General features: G+C 48.9%; 1 protein-coding gene across 10 annotated transcripts in view; it reads left to right on the top strand.

Annotated features, from left to right (window-relative positions):
• GOLGA2 (golgin A2) overlaps window positions 1-16602 on the top strand; it is a 410097-nt gene that overhangs the window by 254915 nt on the left and 138580 nt on the right. For all 10 annotated transcript variants that reach the window (XM_085614120.1, XM_085614119.1, XM_085614117.1 and 7 more), the window contains 2 exons: window positions 10762-10849; window positions 12234-12577. In XM_085614120.1, the coding sequence (XP_085470246.1) occupies window positions 10762-10849; window positions 12234-12577 (432 nt within the window). The remainder of the gene's footprint in view (window positions 1-10761; window positions 10850-12233; window positions 12578-16602) is intronic.

The following is a 16602-nucleotide window of genomic DNA, read 5'->3' as shown; positions in this document are numbered from 1 at the left end:
ACCACTCCTATGGGAGGGTTAGGGGAGTGGGTCGTTACACCCACTTCCCTTTGTCCAGTTTTGCGCCAGAGCAGGGACAGGTAGCCCCTGAACCGGTTTGAGCTGGCATATGCACAGAGGAGCCTACTGCTCCCACAGTGCAGGACTTCAAAGCACTCTAGAAGTGCACCCACCCAGCTCCAATACACTAAATCCTGTCTGGAAGGTGGTGACATCTCCCTGTGACAGGATGCCTATTGTTGGGCCTCCTCCACTGCAAGTTTCGGTCAGCAGCAGGAGGGCAGCCTAGTGTCTGTGCTGGTGACATCCATTTTGTAATGCCAGGGCTGTAGAAGATTTCTATCGTTTAGTACAGTGGGTACATGTCATCCCCTCTAGAAGGGTGGGATCATACTCCCACACCAGTTACTGGTGTGGGGGTATGATCCCAAGTTGTTTGACACCAAACACGACATGTTTTGATGCAGTCATTCCAAAGTTAGCATTTACCGCGAGGTTATAATGCACTTAAGAGTATATGGTTTAACCGCATCCACAAACAGCCACAGAGAATAGACTCTGCCAGCTGCAGAGGGGCCCTGCTCATGCAGAGGCACCCCCTCACATTGTACACCAAGCACCCTGCCCTCAGGATTGATAGGGCCTGCCTTAGGGGTGACTGATAGGTTTATATGTGTGTGTATGGTGAGATATAGGGAACCTATACCTCAGTGAGGAGTGCTAACCCGACCTCACCCAGGCTGCAGTAGCAGGCCTGTGGAGTCAGATTTTGTCTGCTTCCCAGGGGTGGCATAATACATGCTTCAGCCCCTGGTAGGCCTGTGAAGTACCTATGCCCTTGGTACCTAGGGTACCATATACTAGGGCCTCATAAGGTACCACAGTATCCAATCACTAGTGCATCTAGTATGCACTCCAAGTTGTTTAGAGAGAACAGAGAGACTGGGGCCCTGATTAGCAGGGACCCAGCCAGACTATAGCCAGAAACCAGTGTTAACATCAGAAAAAAAGTGGGGGCAACATAAGTGCAGATCCTACTCGCCTACAGTCCATGATTAGCGAAAGCTTCTAAGAGGCTGTTCGCGTCATGGATGTCCATCTCCTCTGAGTGGAAGTTAAAGTCCCCCATGATAGTCATCCGATTCTCTGCTAGCAAGGGTTCTAGAAGGACTTTTAAGATCCCTGAGAAATGGGGATCTGGGACCTCAGGCCTATAGATCAGCAACCCACCAAAAGAACAAGTGGGTGAGGTGATCAATTTGAATTGGAGGATTTCACATGTTGGCAGATTGAAGCCTGATTCTATCAGGCATTTATAGTGCGATTTAAAAACCCCAGCCAGGCCTCCGCCTATGCATCTTGCCCTGTCCACGCTCTGGATGCAATTGGTCGGGATTGCATCTACCAGTTTGGGTCCTGAAGCAGTATTGGCCCAGGTTTCAATGATGAGGACCCAGTCTGGTTCGAGGTCTGCTCGGAGGATGGCAAACTCCAACTTATGCTTGATGAAGGAGCGAGCATTAAGGAGAACGCCTTTATAACTCTCTCCTGTACCATGGCTTAGTTTCTGGGGGTTATTAATGGATTTCTTTACCCCGAGCGGCCTGAGTAGATTGTGGCATGAAGATACCTTGCAACCGCAGGAGGGGCATATGTGTTGCTGCTGGTCATAGAGCGTCTGGAAGGGGAAGGTCATACATGAGAGGGAATTTCTGTTACCTTTGAGTTTTAAAAACAGGTATGCTGTTCACACCTTCTCTGAAATTGAGGTAGGCTTATTCTTTACTGATTCATCTAAAGCTAGAAGTAGCAACATAAAGATTTCAATACATTTTGGAATTGTTCCGGCTATTTTCATTATTCATAAAAGCTAAAACACATATCCTGCTTCCTAGTGCGGTTTTGAGTGCTCTTCATTTACAAAGGATGGTTGTCCCTGAATTTGTCTTATGAGACTATTTGTTACCAGTAAACGCGTTATGATCAACATTACCTAGTCTGTTGTGTATGGGTTCTCCGATTATTCTGGTATTAATTTGCCCCCCAGATCTACACTCTCAGTTTGTTGCTTAAGCTCCTGAATTCAATGTATTCCATCTACAAGACATTCCAGAATACTTCTTCAGAGAAACCGGAGGTTCCTTTTGGGTACGTGGAAGGGGACTCTCTCGTTGAGGTATTTGGACCCGATGTTGTGGAGGGATTTGTAGGCGTGGGTGAGAAAGTTACCCTCTTCTCGACGGGGAGCTAGTTGAGGTCTCGTAGGTGTTGGGTCATGTGTTCGTGCCGTGGGGTCCCGAGGACGAGTCTGGCTGCGAAATTCTGGATGGGTTGGAGCTTGTGAAGAAGAGTTCTGTTGATTCCAGCGTAGAGGGCGTTGCCGTAGTCCAGTCTGCTGGTTATGAGTGCGTGGGTGACGGTCCTTCTGCATTCGGGGGGTGTCCATTTGAAGGTCTTGCGGAGGATGCAAAGGCAGTTGAAACTGGTGGAGACGACGGAGTTGATCTGGTGGGTCATGGTGAGGGAGGAGTCCAGGATGATGCCCAGGTTTCGTGCGTGGTCTGTAGGGGCGGGTGGGTTGCCAAGGGCGGAAGGCCACCAGGTGGTGTCCCAGGCGGAGGTGGAGGGTCCGAGGATTGAAGGCCTCCATCTTCTCAGAGTTGAGCTTCAGGCAGCTATCCTTCATCCAGACTGCGACGTCCTTCATTCCTTCCTGGAAGCAGCGTCTGGTGTCTCCGGGGTTCTTCGTGAGGGAGAGGATGAGTTGGGTGTCATCGGCATAAGATACTATGCTGAACCCATGCTGTCTGACGATGGTTGCGAGTGGGGCAATGTAGATGGTGAAGAGCGTGGGGCTGAGCGATGATCCTTGGGGTACTCCGTAGTTGATCTCCGTGGGTTCAGAGTTTAAGGGAGGGAGTCTGATCCTATGGTTTCTGCCGGAGAGAAAGGATTGGATGCAGTTGAGGGCGGCTCCTCATATCCCAGCGTCGTGAAGTCTGGCTGCGTTAGGGACCATTGGGGGCCTTTTAGAATGTTTACAAATTGGGGGCCTTTTAGAATGTTTACAAATTGGGGGCCTTTTAGAATGTTTACACAGTAAGACATCCTCCACCATTGCCTCCGCTAAATGTAGTGCTGTTTCAACTGATAAACTCCTTTCCAACCAGTCCATAGGGCAGAATGAACGTGTTTCTATTGGGACACGACTGTTCCTTTAGTCTTAACACCTGCTATAAGCGTCAGTGAGATTCGAGCCTTTACTATCAAGGAACCAATCCTCTAGAAGTACCGTCAGACGTCCATCTGAACGAGCCCGTGAGTTTGAAAGCACAGTATCCAAACCCAACTACAGTAAAAGGCTGTTTGACTTTTTACATTGATGGAACCAAACCCTGTAGGAAGCCTCATCGGCTGCTTGCGGCATATTGCCACCCAATGAAAGGACAGTCCTTGTTCTCGCTGGGTGTCATCCGCCATAACGTTTTGTCAAAAACAAACAGGTCATCTTCTCCAAGAGACAGTGGACGCTTATGCCACGAAATGCATGTGTAGATCTACAGTCCTCTTCGCTGGTGTGTCCATCGTGGACATATTCAGGGCAGCAGCAAGGAGATACAGACACACATTTACACAACAGTACTGCCTGGATTCAACAGTACAAAGGCTTCCGGCAGTAGGGCAAGCGGTTCTACGTCGTCTGTTTTAGTCAGGGAAGCTTGTTTAGACTTAGTTACCCTGCAACCTCTGAATGACTCTTAATTTGTATGTGCTGCTTGCTGTGAATCTGTGAAATATCCAGTACGGGAGAAAGAAAGTTATGTTCGAGGCATATGAGCTGCAGATTGTACACTTAGCAGATTGTACACTTAGCATAGATCGCCATCTGGTGTTGGGCCCGGATGTTTGCAGTTTGTTTTTGTTCTTTGGACAGTCTTTGGAAGTCACGAGTTCGGTGACTCCTCCTTCGGTCCGTACTGCGCATGGGCTTCGGCTCCATCCTCAGATTGTTTTTTTCCGCCATCGGGCTCGGATGTGATACTTCGTGCTCCGGCTTCGAACTTCTACGGTTCCAGCCTCGACGGAAAATCCTCGTTCTTAGAGTTTCTTCATCTACCTTCATCTCTCGAAGCGGCACTTTTCTCCATTCCGCACATCGGCACCGGCCTTCGGGCCTTCCTCGACTCCGGTCCCGGCCGATGGAAAGGACTCCGTTCAAAAAGTGCCCAAAATGTGGGTCTAAATTTCCCCACACCGACTTCCATCAGGTGTGTAACCTTTGCCTCTCTCCAGAACACGAGGCTAGAGACTGCCCCGCCTGTAAGTCTTTTCGATTAAAAAAGACCATCCGGGATCGAAGAGCTCGATGCACCATGGCGCACTCATCGACCGCAGCTCCACCGGACATCTTCGGAGACGACGCCAGAGCTTCGGGGCAACTACACACCGAGCAGGAGGAAGACGTCGTCAGCGCTTCCGAGGCCGACGACTCTGACGTGGAGGACATCACACCGGCGCAGCGGGTCGTGAGTACTGTACCCCCTCCCACCCCCGCGCCCAAAACCAAAGTGACTCAGTTTACACCCTCGCCTGCAGGCCTGGGTAAAACCAAGCACACAGCTTCTATCACCCCACCTTCGGGCCCGGTGTCGAAGCCTCAAAAGTCTCAAGGCAGCTCGGGCTCGAGCCAGCCGACGCCTGGTGTCGAAAAACACCGTCCGGCACCGAAGAAAGTGATACCCAGCTCGACTCCGAAGCCACCGGTGCCGAAACCTGGACTCTCGGTGCCGACAAAACACAAACACAAATCTGTCGGCACCGACGCTCCGGCGCCGAAAACTCCTTCGACGCCGAAACCATCGAAACCCTCGGCTCCGAAAACATCGGCGCCAGCAGACGATTCGGTGCCACTGGACCTCTTTACACCAGACCCTTTGCAAAAGACTCTATTTAAAGATCCAAAGACTGGGCTATTGACTTTAGTTGTCAAGAAAAGACGTCTTGACACACCGGCTCCTCCTCCACCGCCCAAGTGGAAGGACTCTGCTACTTCTCCTCTCAGAGTACCCTCCCCACTACCTCCTCCTCCGCCTCCTCCACCCCCTCCCCCTCCCAGGTCTCCGCCACCCTTGCCTCATCACTCCCCGACCCCGTCCCCAGATCCGGATTACGGGGATCCAGATTATGACCCGGCGGACGCCCCAATGGACCCCACTCCACCGGGGACCCCAGACCCATGGGAAGACTACCAAAACCCTGACATACCGGATATGCCTCAGGACGACCTATACCCATCCAGGCCGTCTCCCCCAGAGGACTCCTTAGGGTTTCACCACTTAGTGCAGAGAGCAGAACACTACCATGGGGTGGAAATGCATAGTGAACCAGTGGAAGACGACTTCCTACTGGACACATTTGACATTCAGGACAAGTCCACATCTATCTTGCCCATGCTTAAAGGTGTCACCAAGCATGCTGCAGAGGTGTTCAAAGACCCTGTCAGGGCCAGGGTATTGAACTCTAGAATAGAAAAAAAGTATAAGGCGGCACCCACAGACCCTGCATACATTAAGGGCCCTGCTCCCTTAGATTCCCTAGTTGTGTCCACAGCTAGAAAGCGGGCTAACTCCCAGTCCTCAGGAGAAGCCCCACCGCCAGACAAGGAATCCAAACTTCTATACGCGTCTGGCAAACGCACCGCCTCCCAAGCTGCAAACATGTGGCGCATTGCAAATACACAAGCGCTACTTGCGCGCTACGACAGAGCACATTACGACGAGCTTGAGGCTCTTATGCAGCACCTCCCCGAAAAACACAAACTCAAGGCTCATGACCTGATACAGGAGGGTAAACTAATTACTAACACCTCCATTAAGTGTGCCCTCGATGCAGCTGACACTGCTTCTAGAGCCATAAATACTAGTGTCCTGCTTCGTCGTCATGCCTGGCTCAGGATCTCAGGGTTCAAGCCTGAAGTCCAGGCGTCCATACTAAATCACCCCTTTGACCAACAAACTCTCTTTGGGCCAAAGGTGGACGAAGCATTAGAGAAGATGAAAAAGGACACAGACACAGACACAGCAAAGTCTATGGGGGCACTACAATCACAGGCCCCTAAACGCTCCTTTCGACGCTCATCCTTTCGTAGCACAGGCAGTGGCTACTCCACCGATAGCGCCTCTACCTCCTACAAGTCCCCTCCTCAAAATACCTTTTCAAAGGGCTACCAAAGGGGTGGTTACAGAGGCAACAACAATAAGGGCAGGGGCAAAACTAACACCACCCGTTCTGCAACCCCGCCCGCACAATGACTTCCCTTCGCTCCCCCCAGACCATCCCACTCCGGTCGGGGGCAGACTACAAACCTTTATCCACGCATGGGAATCCATAACATCGGACAAATGGGTGACCCAAATCATTCGGTCAGGGTACTGTCTCGAGCTAACATCTACCCCACCCAATATCCCACCAAGGCACCGTCCAATGTCTCAAGAACATTCCACACTGCTCAAACAGGAGGTGCTCTCCCTCCTCCAAAAACACGCTATAGAGCAGGTCCCCATCAATCAGCAAAATCTAGGGGTCTACTCTCTGTATTTCTTAATACCAAAGAAAGACGGGACCCTGAGGCCCATGCTGGACCTCCGGCCTCTAAATGCGTACGTACATTCAGACCATTTCCACATGGTCACCCTACAACAAGTCCTCCCGCTCCTCTGTCAGGGAGACTTTCTCACTACCTTGGATCTGAAAGACGCATACTTTCACATTCCAATACACCCTTCTCACAGGAAGTACCTCAGGTTTGTGGTGGACGGTCAGCATTACCAATTAACGGTTCTCCCCTTCGGGGTCACCACCGCACCACGGGTGTTTACCAAATGCCTAGCAGTTGTAGCAGCACACCTCAGGCGTCAACATATTCACGTCTTCCCTTACCTAGACGACTGGCTCATAAAAGCCGCGTCCTACAACCAATGTGTGCAACATACCAACAGCACCATTCAACTACTCCACCGGCTAGGCTTCACGGTGAACTACCAAAAGTCCCACCTCCTACCATCTCACACAAAGCAATATCTCGGGGCCACTATAGACACCTCCAAAGGTATTGCCTATCCAAACTCAGCCAGAATCGCAAGCATACAAGCCTTGCGCAAAACATTCCTTCCTCAACACTCTTCCAGCAAGAGTGTTTATGAAGCTCATAGGAATGATGGCGTCTTGCATTTTCATAGTGCCCCATGCAAGACTCCACATGCGCCCACTTCAAGAGTGCCTAGCATGACAGTGGAACCAGGCCCAGGGTCCGCTGACGGATCTGGTGTTGGTGGACGGCCGCACCCATCACTCTCTGCAGTGGTGGAACACCACAAACCTTTCCAAAGGGCGGCCGTTCCTGGACCCGGTTCCTCAGGTGATTCTAACGGCGGACGCATCGCTCTCCGGCTGGGGAGCGCACCTCTTACACCTCACAATGCAAGGTCTATGGACGCCACAGCAAAAGTCGCTCCACATCAACCATCTGGAGCTCTTGGCGATCTTTCTAGCCCTAAAATCTTTTCAAAAACAGATTTCGGACAAAGCAGTCCTCATTCGTACAGACAACATGACTGCAATGTATTATATCCAAAAACAGGGGGGGGACACACTCTCCCCAGCTCTCCCGCTTAGCCCAGAGCATATGGAGATGGGCAATTCCCCAAAACATCTTTCTCCTGGCACAGCACGTTCCAGGCGTACAAAACACCATGGCAGATCTGCTCAGCAGACAAACGCAACAACTACACGAATGGGAACTGCATCCACAAGTTCTTCGCCCATTCTTCCAAAAGTGGGGGCATCCTCAGATAGACCTCTTCGCCACCCACGAAAACAAAAAATGCCCAAGCTTCGCCGCCAGATACCCACACCCATTGTCCAAAGGCAATGCGATATGGATGAACTGGTCAGGCAAATTTGCACACGCCTTTCCACCTCTCCCGCTAATTCCATTAGTGGTAAGGAAGCTACAACAGCACTCCCTCACACTCATTCTGGTAGCTCCAACATGGGCCAGACAGCCGTGGTACACCACACTACTACAGCTCTCAGTGGTACCACATCAAAAACTGCACCTATCCCCATGCCTCCTAACTCAGAACCATGGAGAAATCAGGCACCCGGACCCAGCTCAGCTCAACCTTGCGATCTGGCTCCTGAAATCTTAGAATTTGGATACCTTAACCTTCCCCCTGATTGCATGAACATTATCATGGAAGCCAGACGTCCTACCACTAGAGCATGCTATGCCGCAAAGTGGAAAAGATTTGTAATTTACTGCCGTAACAATACAATCAACCCTTTAGATGCATCCATACAGCACATCATATGCTATCTGCTCCATCTCCACAGGTGTAACCTGGCATAGTCATCCATACGCCTACACCTAGCAGCGATTGCTGCTTATCTTCAAAACAGACAGCATTTATCACTGTTCAGAGTGCCCGCTATTAAAGCCTTTATGGAAGGCCTTAAACGAGTAATTCCTCCCAGGGCACCACCTTCCCCTGTGTGGAATCTAAACTTAGTTCTTACAAGGCTGATGGGACCGCCTTTCGAACCAATGCATAAATGTGAGCTACAGTTCCTCACCTGGAAAACAGCTTTCCTCGTAGCTATCACTTCCCTTAGAAGGGTTGGTGAAATACAAGCGTTCACTATACAGGAACCCTTCCTACAAATACATCACAGCAAGGTCATACTTCGTACAAATCCGAAGTTTCTGCCCAAGGTCATTTCCCCCTTCCATCTCAATCAATCGGTGGAATTACCTCTCTTTTTCTCGCAGCCTCAATCTGTTGCAGAGAGGGCCTTACACACACTCGATGTTAAGAGAGCTTTGCTGTACTACATACAAAGAACGCAACCTTTCAGGAAGACTAAACAATTGTTTGTTTCCTTCTCTCCACCACATAAAGGCAACCCCATCTCTAAAGCAGGGATAGCTAGGTGGATTGTAAAGTGCATACAAATTTGCTATCAAAAGGCAAAAAGAACATTATCTGTTCCAGCTAAAGCCCACTCTACTAGAAAGTTAGGGGCTTCTATGGCTTTTCTAGGGAACATACCCTTAGATGACATCTGCAAAGCAGCCACATGGTCAACACCTCACACCTTCACAAAACATTACTGTGTAGATGTGCATTCCAAGCAGCAAGCTAGTGTGGGCCAGGCTGTACTAAAGACACTTTTTCAAACTGCTGCAACGGATACCGGTGGTCGCCGCATAGGTTGGGTACTGCTATATAATCTATGCTAAGTGTACAATCTGCAGCTCATATGCCTCGAACGGAATATGCTACTTACCAGTATGCATCTGTTCTTGGCATGTAGAGCTGCAGAGTTGTACACGCCCACCCGCCTCCCTGGCTACCTGTATCCGTTCCAGTCCATCTTATTTAGATACAACACACATGGGTTTCTCACTGTTATTACTACGCTCCATCATTTCCCTGTTGGCGAAAAACAATCTGAGGATGGAGCCGAAGCCCATGCGCAATACGGACCGAAGGAGGAGTCACCGAACTCGTCACTTCCAAAGACTGTCCAAAGAACAAAAACAAACTGCAAACATCCGGGCCCAACACCAGATGGCGATCTATGCTAAGTGTACAATCTGCTAAGTGTACAACTCTGCAGCTCTACATGCCAAGAACAGATGCATACTGGTAAGTAGTATATTCCTTACCTGTAACTGAAGTCATGCAGTGTTGGCATCCTTCATAAATTCACGTGTCCCACCCTGGATCAGGCACACCTGTATACAAAAAAATGACTAACTCTTGTGCTCTGAAATCTGATGGCCTGGCTGGGAAGAGAGACTGTGCTTTGTTCTCTTGGATTCAGTCTTGCATCTTTTATTGTGATGTGAATAGGCTACTGTAGGGATTGTTAGTCTTTCTGTGTATTTTTAACACTGTACTGCTCAGCATGTGCACCATAGGACTCCCAGCTCTGACTGGTCTGATTCAAGCACATGAATCTGTGAAAGATGCCAATACTTGATCTTCAGTTACGGGTAAGTAACTCTTTTCTTATCGACCCATCCTAGATTTGGTGCAGACTGTGTGATCTTAGGTTGCACTTTCCGCTCCGAGGGGGTCACTCAGGTGTCCAGATACATAGGTCACCTCCAAAAGTATAAATGCTGGTAAGAGTTATGACATTTGTCAAAGAATAACTTTTGACTGACCTCCATGGTCGCCAGGTTACCGGACTGATTTCCAATGGGTGAGGAAAGCTGTTCTTCTACTGTTCAAGAATGAAGGCGCACATGACACTAGAGGGAGGTAACGGTTTGGACGGGTGCAGATGTTTTCGTGCTTTGACCTATGATGAGTGAGAAGGGCTACTAGGGCTGGACAGAAAATAGTAGGTTTTTACTGACAGTGACTGGGGAATTGGAAGAGAGTTCCTGAGCTTGAGCAGCAGTAAGGACACCTGCAGGGATCGCTGAAAGATTTGATGGCATGACTTGGAAATGTACATGGGGTCAAAGCAAAATTGGGAATGAGCAGCAGCAAATGAAAACACCGTAGCTCTGTAGATCATGGCTTGCCCCTCATGTGTCCTCATTTCTCATTCCCTCCCAACCCCTTTCTCCTCATTCTGCCTTTCTCTCTCACTCCATTCCTGCTTAACCCAATCTGTCCACCTGCTCTTCATTCCCCCTGTCTTGTGAAACCCCACTCATCTAATTGTGTGTTTGCCTCTCTAAAGGTCCAAGCCCTAACAAGTGAAAAGGAGCTTAGCCAAAGCCACATTATGCAGCTGACGAACACCTTAACAGAGCTTCGGAGCTCATCAGGTAAGCAAGAACTAGGAGAAAACGGCCCCTGTGCAGATTTCTCCCCCCCATCTCGTTTGTAGGGTGCTGGATGTGCAGACTGGGCTTTGTCTTTCCAGTTATAAACAAGACCTAGTCCTATTCTTTGGCCTGCCCTCTGCTGGGTGCTGTATATGTACGAGGCTGCCTGTCCTGAAGTCTGCCAAGCCTTCATCAAGGCTCTGGGTGCGCACAGGACTTTTGGCTTTGAATGCTTGAGCAGTGGGCATCCTTTGGGATTCTTCTTCCCGTGTTTGCAGCAGCTATTCTGGATGCGTTGATCTCTGCCTGCCCTTTAGGAAGGCATTGCACAGACATTGCAGAACCTCAACAGGGGACTGGTTGAGCCGCTTCCTCTCTCGTGGACTGTGGTTAGCCCACTGCAAGCCGTTCTGCCCACTGCAACCCGTTCTGGACCCTTGTTTTGAGAAAGTTACATGGTGGATGGCTAATTGCTCACTTAAGTTGAATGGAGATAAAACATAGCTAATGAATTAAGGAAATACGCCACCACCACAAACAGCCATTGGATGGCCAAAGTGCTTGGCAACTCCCCCAACACCCTCCTCCCCCATAAAGAGCATAGGCATGTGGTTAGATAGCTCTTTATCTGTGGAGGCGCAAGTAACCGCATCTTGCTTTGACATGATCACCTACTCACACAATCCAGGAGCATAGTGGTCCAAGTGTTGATTCTCCTGCTTGGATTGCGGGAATTCCCTGTATATGGACTCACTGAAACGCTGCAGCAAGGACTATCCTTAAGTTACCTTAATACACCTCAGCAAAGTGCCCTGGCTTCCTTGCAGTGGATTCCAGTGGAGGAGAGGATAAAGTTCAACGCGCTTTATCTGGCTCACATGGGAATCAACCTTAAAGGGTCTGCCTTGATAAGGGTCTTCTGGTACCCGACAGCCCTAGCAGGACCTTAAGATCCTCTAAGGCACAACTACTAAAGGTTCCGCGAATCCAAGGGGTCAGATGGGGAGGTAGATCCATCTTGCATCTGACCCCTAAGGTAGGAAACACTGAGCTCAGAAACTAAATGAACAAGACACGTTTCAGAGAAATGACTAAAGCTCGGCTTTACCCCCAACAGCTCTAGATATTGACCACCTCAGAAACTCATAAGTGTACAGTATGACTCATTCAGAGCTGGGAAGCCCTCAGATAGATACACGCTGTAGAAATCTGCTTAGCATAGCATCTCCCCACCAATCGCAAAACGCTGGCTGTATGGCTCCCTGTTCTCCGGTGTAAGAGCTTAGCTGATCTGCATCGAGGCTGTCTTTGAGGTAGGAGGCACTTTTTAACAGCTTTTAAGAATCCAGCAACTGCTCTGATTGTTCTCTCACTCTCTCCACAGCCCAGCCCAAGGAGCCTGAGCCTCAGGCTCCTGAGGGCCCCACGGAACTGGAGCTGTCCTTGCAAGCAGAGGTGCAGAAGCTGCAGCAGCTTATAGAGGAGAATCAAGCCCGCTTTGAAGCCCAGGTTCAAGACAATAAGCAGCTGAGTCATCTGAACCAGGAGCAGGAGGAGCGTCTGCTGCAGTTGGAGAAGGAGGTAGAGCGCCACAGCGAGGACAGCGTGGACCGACAACAGATCCTGGAGAACATGCAGAGTGATAAGACTACCATCAGCCGTGCTCTCAGTCAGAACCGCAAGTTGAAGGAACAGCTGGCCGAACTGCAGAATGGCTTTGTCAAACTGGTACGTGTTGAAGGAGTTTAAGTAGTTTCTGTTGCTGCAAGTCATACTATATGCACACAGCCTCATCTGTTGCACCCGTCAACCACCTTAATGCTAGGTCTGAGTTTTATCTATTGCCTTCTGTCTGTTGTTCCATCCTTGTTGCAGTGCAGACTGTCTTAGTTTCCATGCCACCATTCTCCTTATTTTCTCTTTTTATCATTCCTCCTTCCCAAGAACCCTCCTCTCCTTTCTAAGGTCTGTTTACCAGAGCCCTTTTTTCTCCTTCCGATTATCTACTCTTACTTTTCTGAGGTCTTTTATTTCCTTCCTGGGATCCTAATTGTTCTTGAGATCTCCCATTTCTTCTACATATTTCTAACTGCAGATTTCTCACCGTTGGAACATCCCCATATGCCAGACTGGTCTGGTGAATTCTTCAGTAGTGCTCTTGTGCGCTGGTAGGTTGCGTGTATCTCCATCTTGACTTTCTGCAGCCTGGAAGGGACAAAGTGAAGACCCATATAAGCACCACACCTGCATGCTGAAATCTGTTCCTTTTTTAGGTCTCGGCTGCGAAAGGCTGCGCTTGCGCAGTCTCGCTCCGAGATTTAATGAGTTGGAGTGACTTTGAGAAGAGGGGCTTGCACCCGCCCCTCTTCTATCCTGTTCTCCATTGGCTGGCCTCTTAAATGCTGGCCAGCCACTGGAGAAGAGGTCCAGTCACTCCGTTGAAGCCCCGTCTTTTTCGGATCGGGGGGCGTGTTTTTTCGTTGCTTTTCGCAGGGCGTGTTTTTCTCTCCTCCAGCCAATGGCAAGAGGAGAGAAAAAGAAACACGCCCCCGAATCCGAAACCGAGGCTGCGTTTCTCCGAGGCATTTCTGCTTGGCCTCGGAGAAAGGCGGTGGTGTCCCGGCGTCCGTCTAGAACCCTCCCTCGGCACCCACCTTCCGTCTTTCTCGCCTTGCCTTCCATGTCTGCATCTTCTCACCCTCCCACCACCTCCGGGTGCCTCTCCACTCGGGTTCACTCTGCAGCCTCTCTCCCGGAAGAGCCCTTCCTTTCCTTCAGCGGCGCTGTGCAAGATGGCGGTCCAAATTTCCAAGAAGAGGAAGGTGAGCCGTGTTTAATGTTGAAACGGTAACTTCTGGTTGAAGAATGCCCTCTAATAACACTGGGACAGTGTTCCCCTGATTTGGCAGATCGCTGTGGCCCTGCAGTTGTTCTTTTATCATGTTTTGATAGCTAAGGATGGCGTCGGATTGCGGCTGGTGGCGGTGTTTTGCTCCCCGCCTTACACATCGCCTGTGTCAGTACAACCTGCTGAGCGTGGTTTGCATGACTGTCTGCGGGAGGGTGTGGATGCCTCGCTACTATAATTCACGGTAACCACATGGCGTTGACTAGACGCTGCCCTACAACGTATTCCTTTTTTCGTGGAAAGTGCAATGGTGTCTTAAGTTGGAAAGTTTGTACTAATAGCGTATTAGACCGTCATTTTATGTTTTTTCTGATTACCGTTTTCACTATAAACTACACCCTTTCAGAGTTGGTTGCCTGTTATTACTATATTCAGGTAAAGTTGCCGTATTAAGCGCGGTTTCGTAAAATAACTTTGTTCTCGCAAAGCAGCCTTATTGTATAGTACAATCATAACTACCCCCAACTCACTTGCTATTACGTGCAAGAACAGGAGATCAAAAATGCTGTGCTAATTTTGAAATAGCAAACTCCCCGATTTCCTTTCAGCTACAGATTTCGGGCAGTTGCACAGGTATGAGTTGCCATATGTAGTAACTGTTCCTTAACCACAAGCAACATCTTTTCAGTAGGCCAATATGTTCACTGTTATGCTGTAGCTGTATGAATCTTGTGATGAGCTCACTCCACTGCAAAGTAACTTGCCTGGAGCCTAAAGTAGCTGAGAAGAAACGCATTTATAGGGGCCTCCAAAGAGTCCGTCTGAAGGCCATTGTAAGTTACCTATGCACGTTTTAAACGCTTCCTGTCTTCTACCGGTTCTTTCCGAACGTTAAAAATGGAAAATCACTTCTATTCCGATAAGTGTAGTAGATGCTTGTTTGATGTCCCTTGATTGAGGCTCCCTGTGTAAAACACAATAGTGGGCACTTGTGTAAGTGCGGGTTTTTTTTTTTCGCAGTACTTTCATGATCCCTGTATAGTTTGATCTGGTGCTTAGCCAACACAGAAATTGCAGTGGGGGGAAAAAATGTTGTTGCGGGGAGATTAGTGATTTGCGTATGTTTAGTGCTACGGGTCTCAGTCTTTAACAGAAAGTACTGTGACTAAGGTATTTGAAACTTGCATTGCATACAGTATATTAGGCTGGTACAAAATGCGGAAAATTTTAGATAACACGTGCTTACAAAATGTAGATTTTAGTGATACTCATTCTGTAAGGAGTGCCATTATTTTTAAACAGATTAGGAAGCTTCAAGCGATTCCCTCAACTAATTCTAATACCTGCTTCCAAGCACCCTTTTCGAGATTGACCAGTTGCGCGCACTTTTTTTTTCTCACGCATGTCGGCTCAATGGCATGAAGGCATGTTGTCACTTCAACTTCTGGTCCCTTGCAGCATGTTTGACTCGTCCCTGTAGTGGGGATTGCAGAGGTTTGGCTCCGTCAGTTATTTTTTTGCCATCAATGGGGCTATCCATAGTTGGTCCAATGTATCTAATTTTGTTGCAGAAAATCAGAAGTTTGAAGGATGTTTAGAGAAGCTATATTGTGGTGGATCCCTTTTATTCTATTTTGACTGGATTGTTTTGAAATCTGTGTGTAGGAAATGTTAGAATTGTGTGATTCAAGCTAGTGCAGAATGCAAACGGTCTCGGCATTGTTAAAGTTAGAGCTATTGGCATTGCTCATGACAATGCCGTTTCTTTAAATGTTTTAAAAACAAAAACATAAACAAAAATAATGTCATGAGCAATGCCAATAGCTCTAACTTTACCAATGCCGAGACCATTGCATTGTAAATGCTTGTTTCTCTGGCCTTTGAGATGGATACTTTGCTCTGCTCTGAACCTCATTGGTTTTCAGACTCCAAAGATTTTACAGTGTGCTGGAATGTTAACCCGAAGATGAAAGGATTCAGACTGTGCTGAGACTCAAGGAAGCAAATATCGGTCACAGATGTGTACAAGGTTTGTCTGTAATACTTGAGCCCACCCCTGGGCATGTCTGAGTCATGTGACTAGTGTTTACTCCTTCATCCCAAAGGAGAGTCAGGACCAGTAGGCAAAACTTGGTATCGCTGAGCACAAAACAGGTCACGGTCGAAGCATAGGTCCTGCTCCAAGTCGCAGACCCATTTTTGAGCCACTGCTGTGAAAAATCTACTTCGAGGTCAAAGTCTTCTGATAAGTTCAAATGGAAATCTAGACACAAGCGCACAAAGGCCAAGCGGGCTCTACCCCATCTCTGCACTTGAAGTCAAGCAAAAAGGCCAAGGGCATCATGATAATGATCACTCTCTTCCGATGGCTTCTGAGTCCGAACAAATCCCGAGTTTGCCTCGTCTTGCCGTGAATTCCTTAGGCTGCCATCGATGAGGCAGCGAGCAGCAGCCTTCACAGATGCCATTCTGCAGATCTTTGGTGCGATTCCAGTTCCTCCGGGCAAGGTTTTGGGCCTTTCATGGAGCTGCAGGCATCTTCATTTGTGTTTCAGTTGGCAGGTCAACATCCAGGCCATGATTCCTGCACTGGTGACATGACCCTTGACATTTCCTTTCCATCTGCCCCCAAGCCAACGTCGGCCCAGTCCAGGTCTGTTGTGCTTTTAAATTATGAAGGCACAGCCAGATTCCAGCCCAGTACTTCTGTCTCAATGCCGGTACCAGCAGAGGACTCGCGCTATTGATGGCCCAGTGCATGAACTCCGTGTCCCTTGAGATATTGATAAGGGGACAGATTCTCCCTGCAGCCCCCACACTCCCCCCACTTCATTACACTGTAGACTGATAGTATGGAGACTTACCAAACATTGAGCCAGTTGGCTTGATGCAGCTCCAGAAATTG

The sequence above is a fragment of the Triturus cristatus genome, chromosome 1_2 (assembly GCF_964204655.1).
Source record: "Triturus cristatus chromosome 1_2, aTriCri1.1, whole genome shotgun sequence".
Lineage (NCBI taxonomy): Eukaryota > Metazoa > Chordata > Amphibia > Caudata > Salamandridae > Triturus > Triturus cristatus.
Note: the sequence above shows the minus strand (reverse complement) of the source record. Positions and strands in the feature narration are given on the sequence as shown.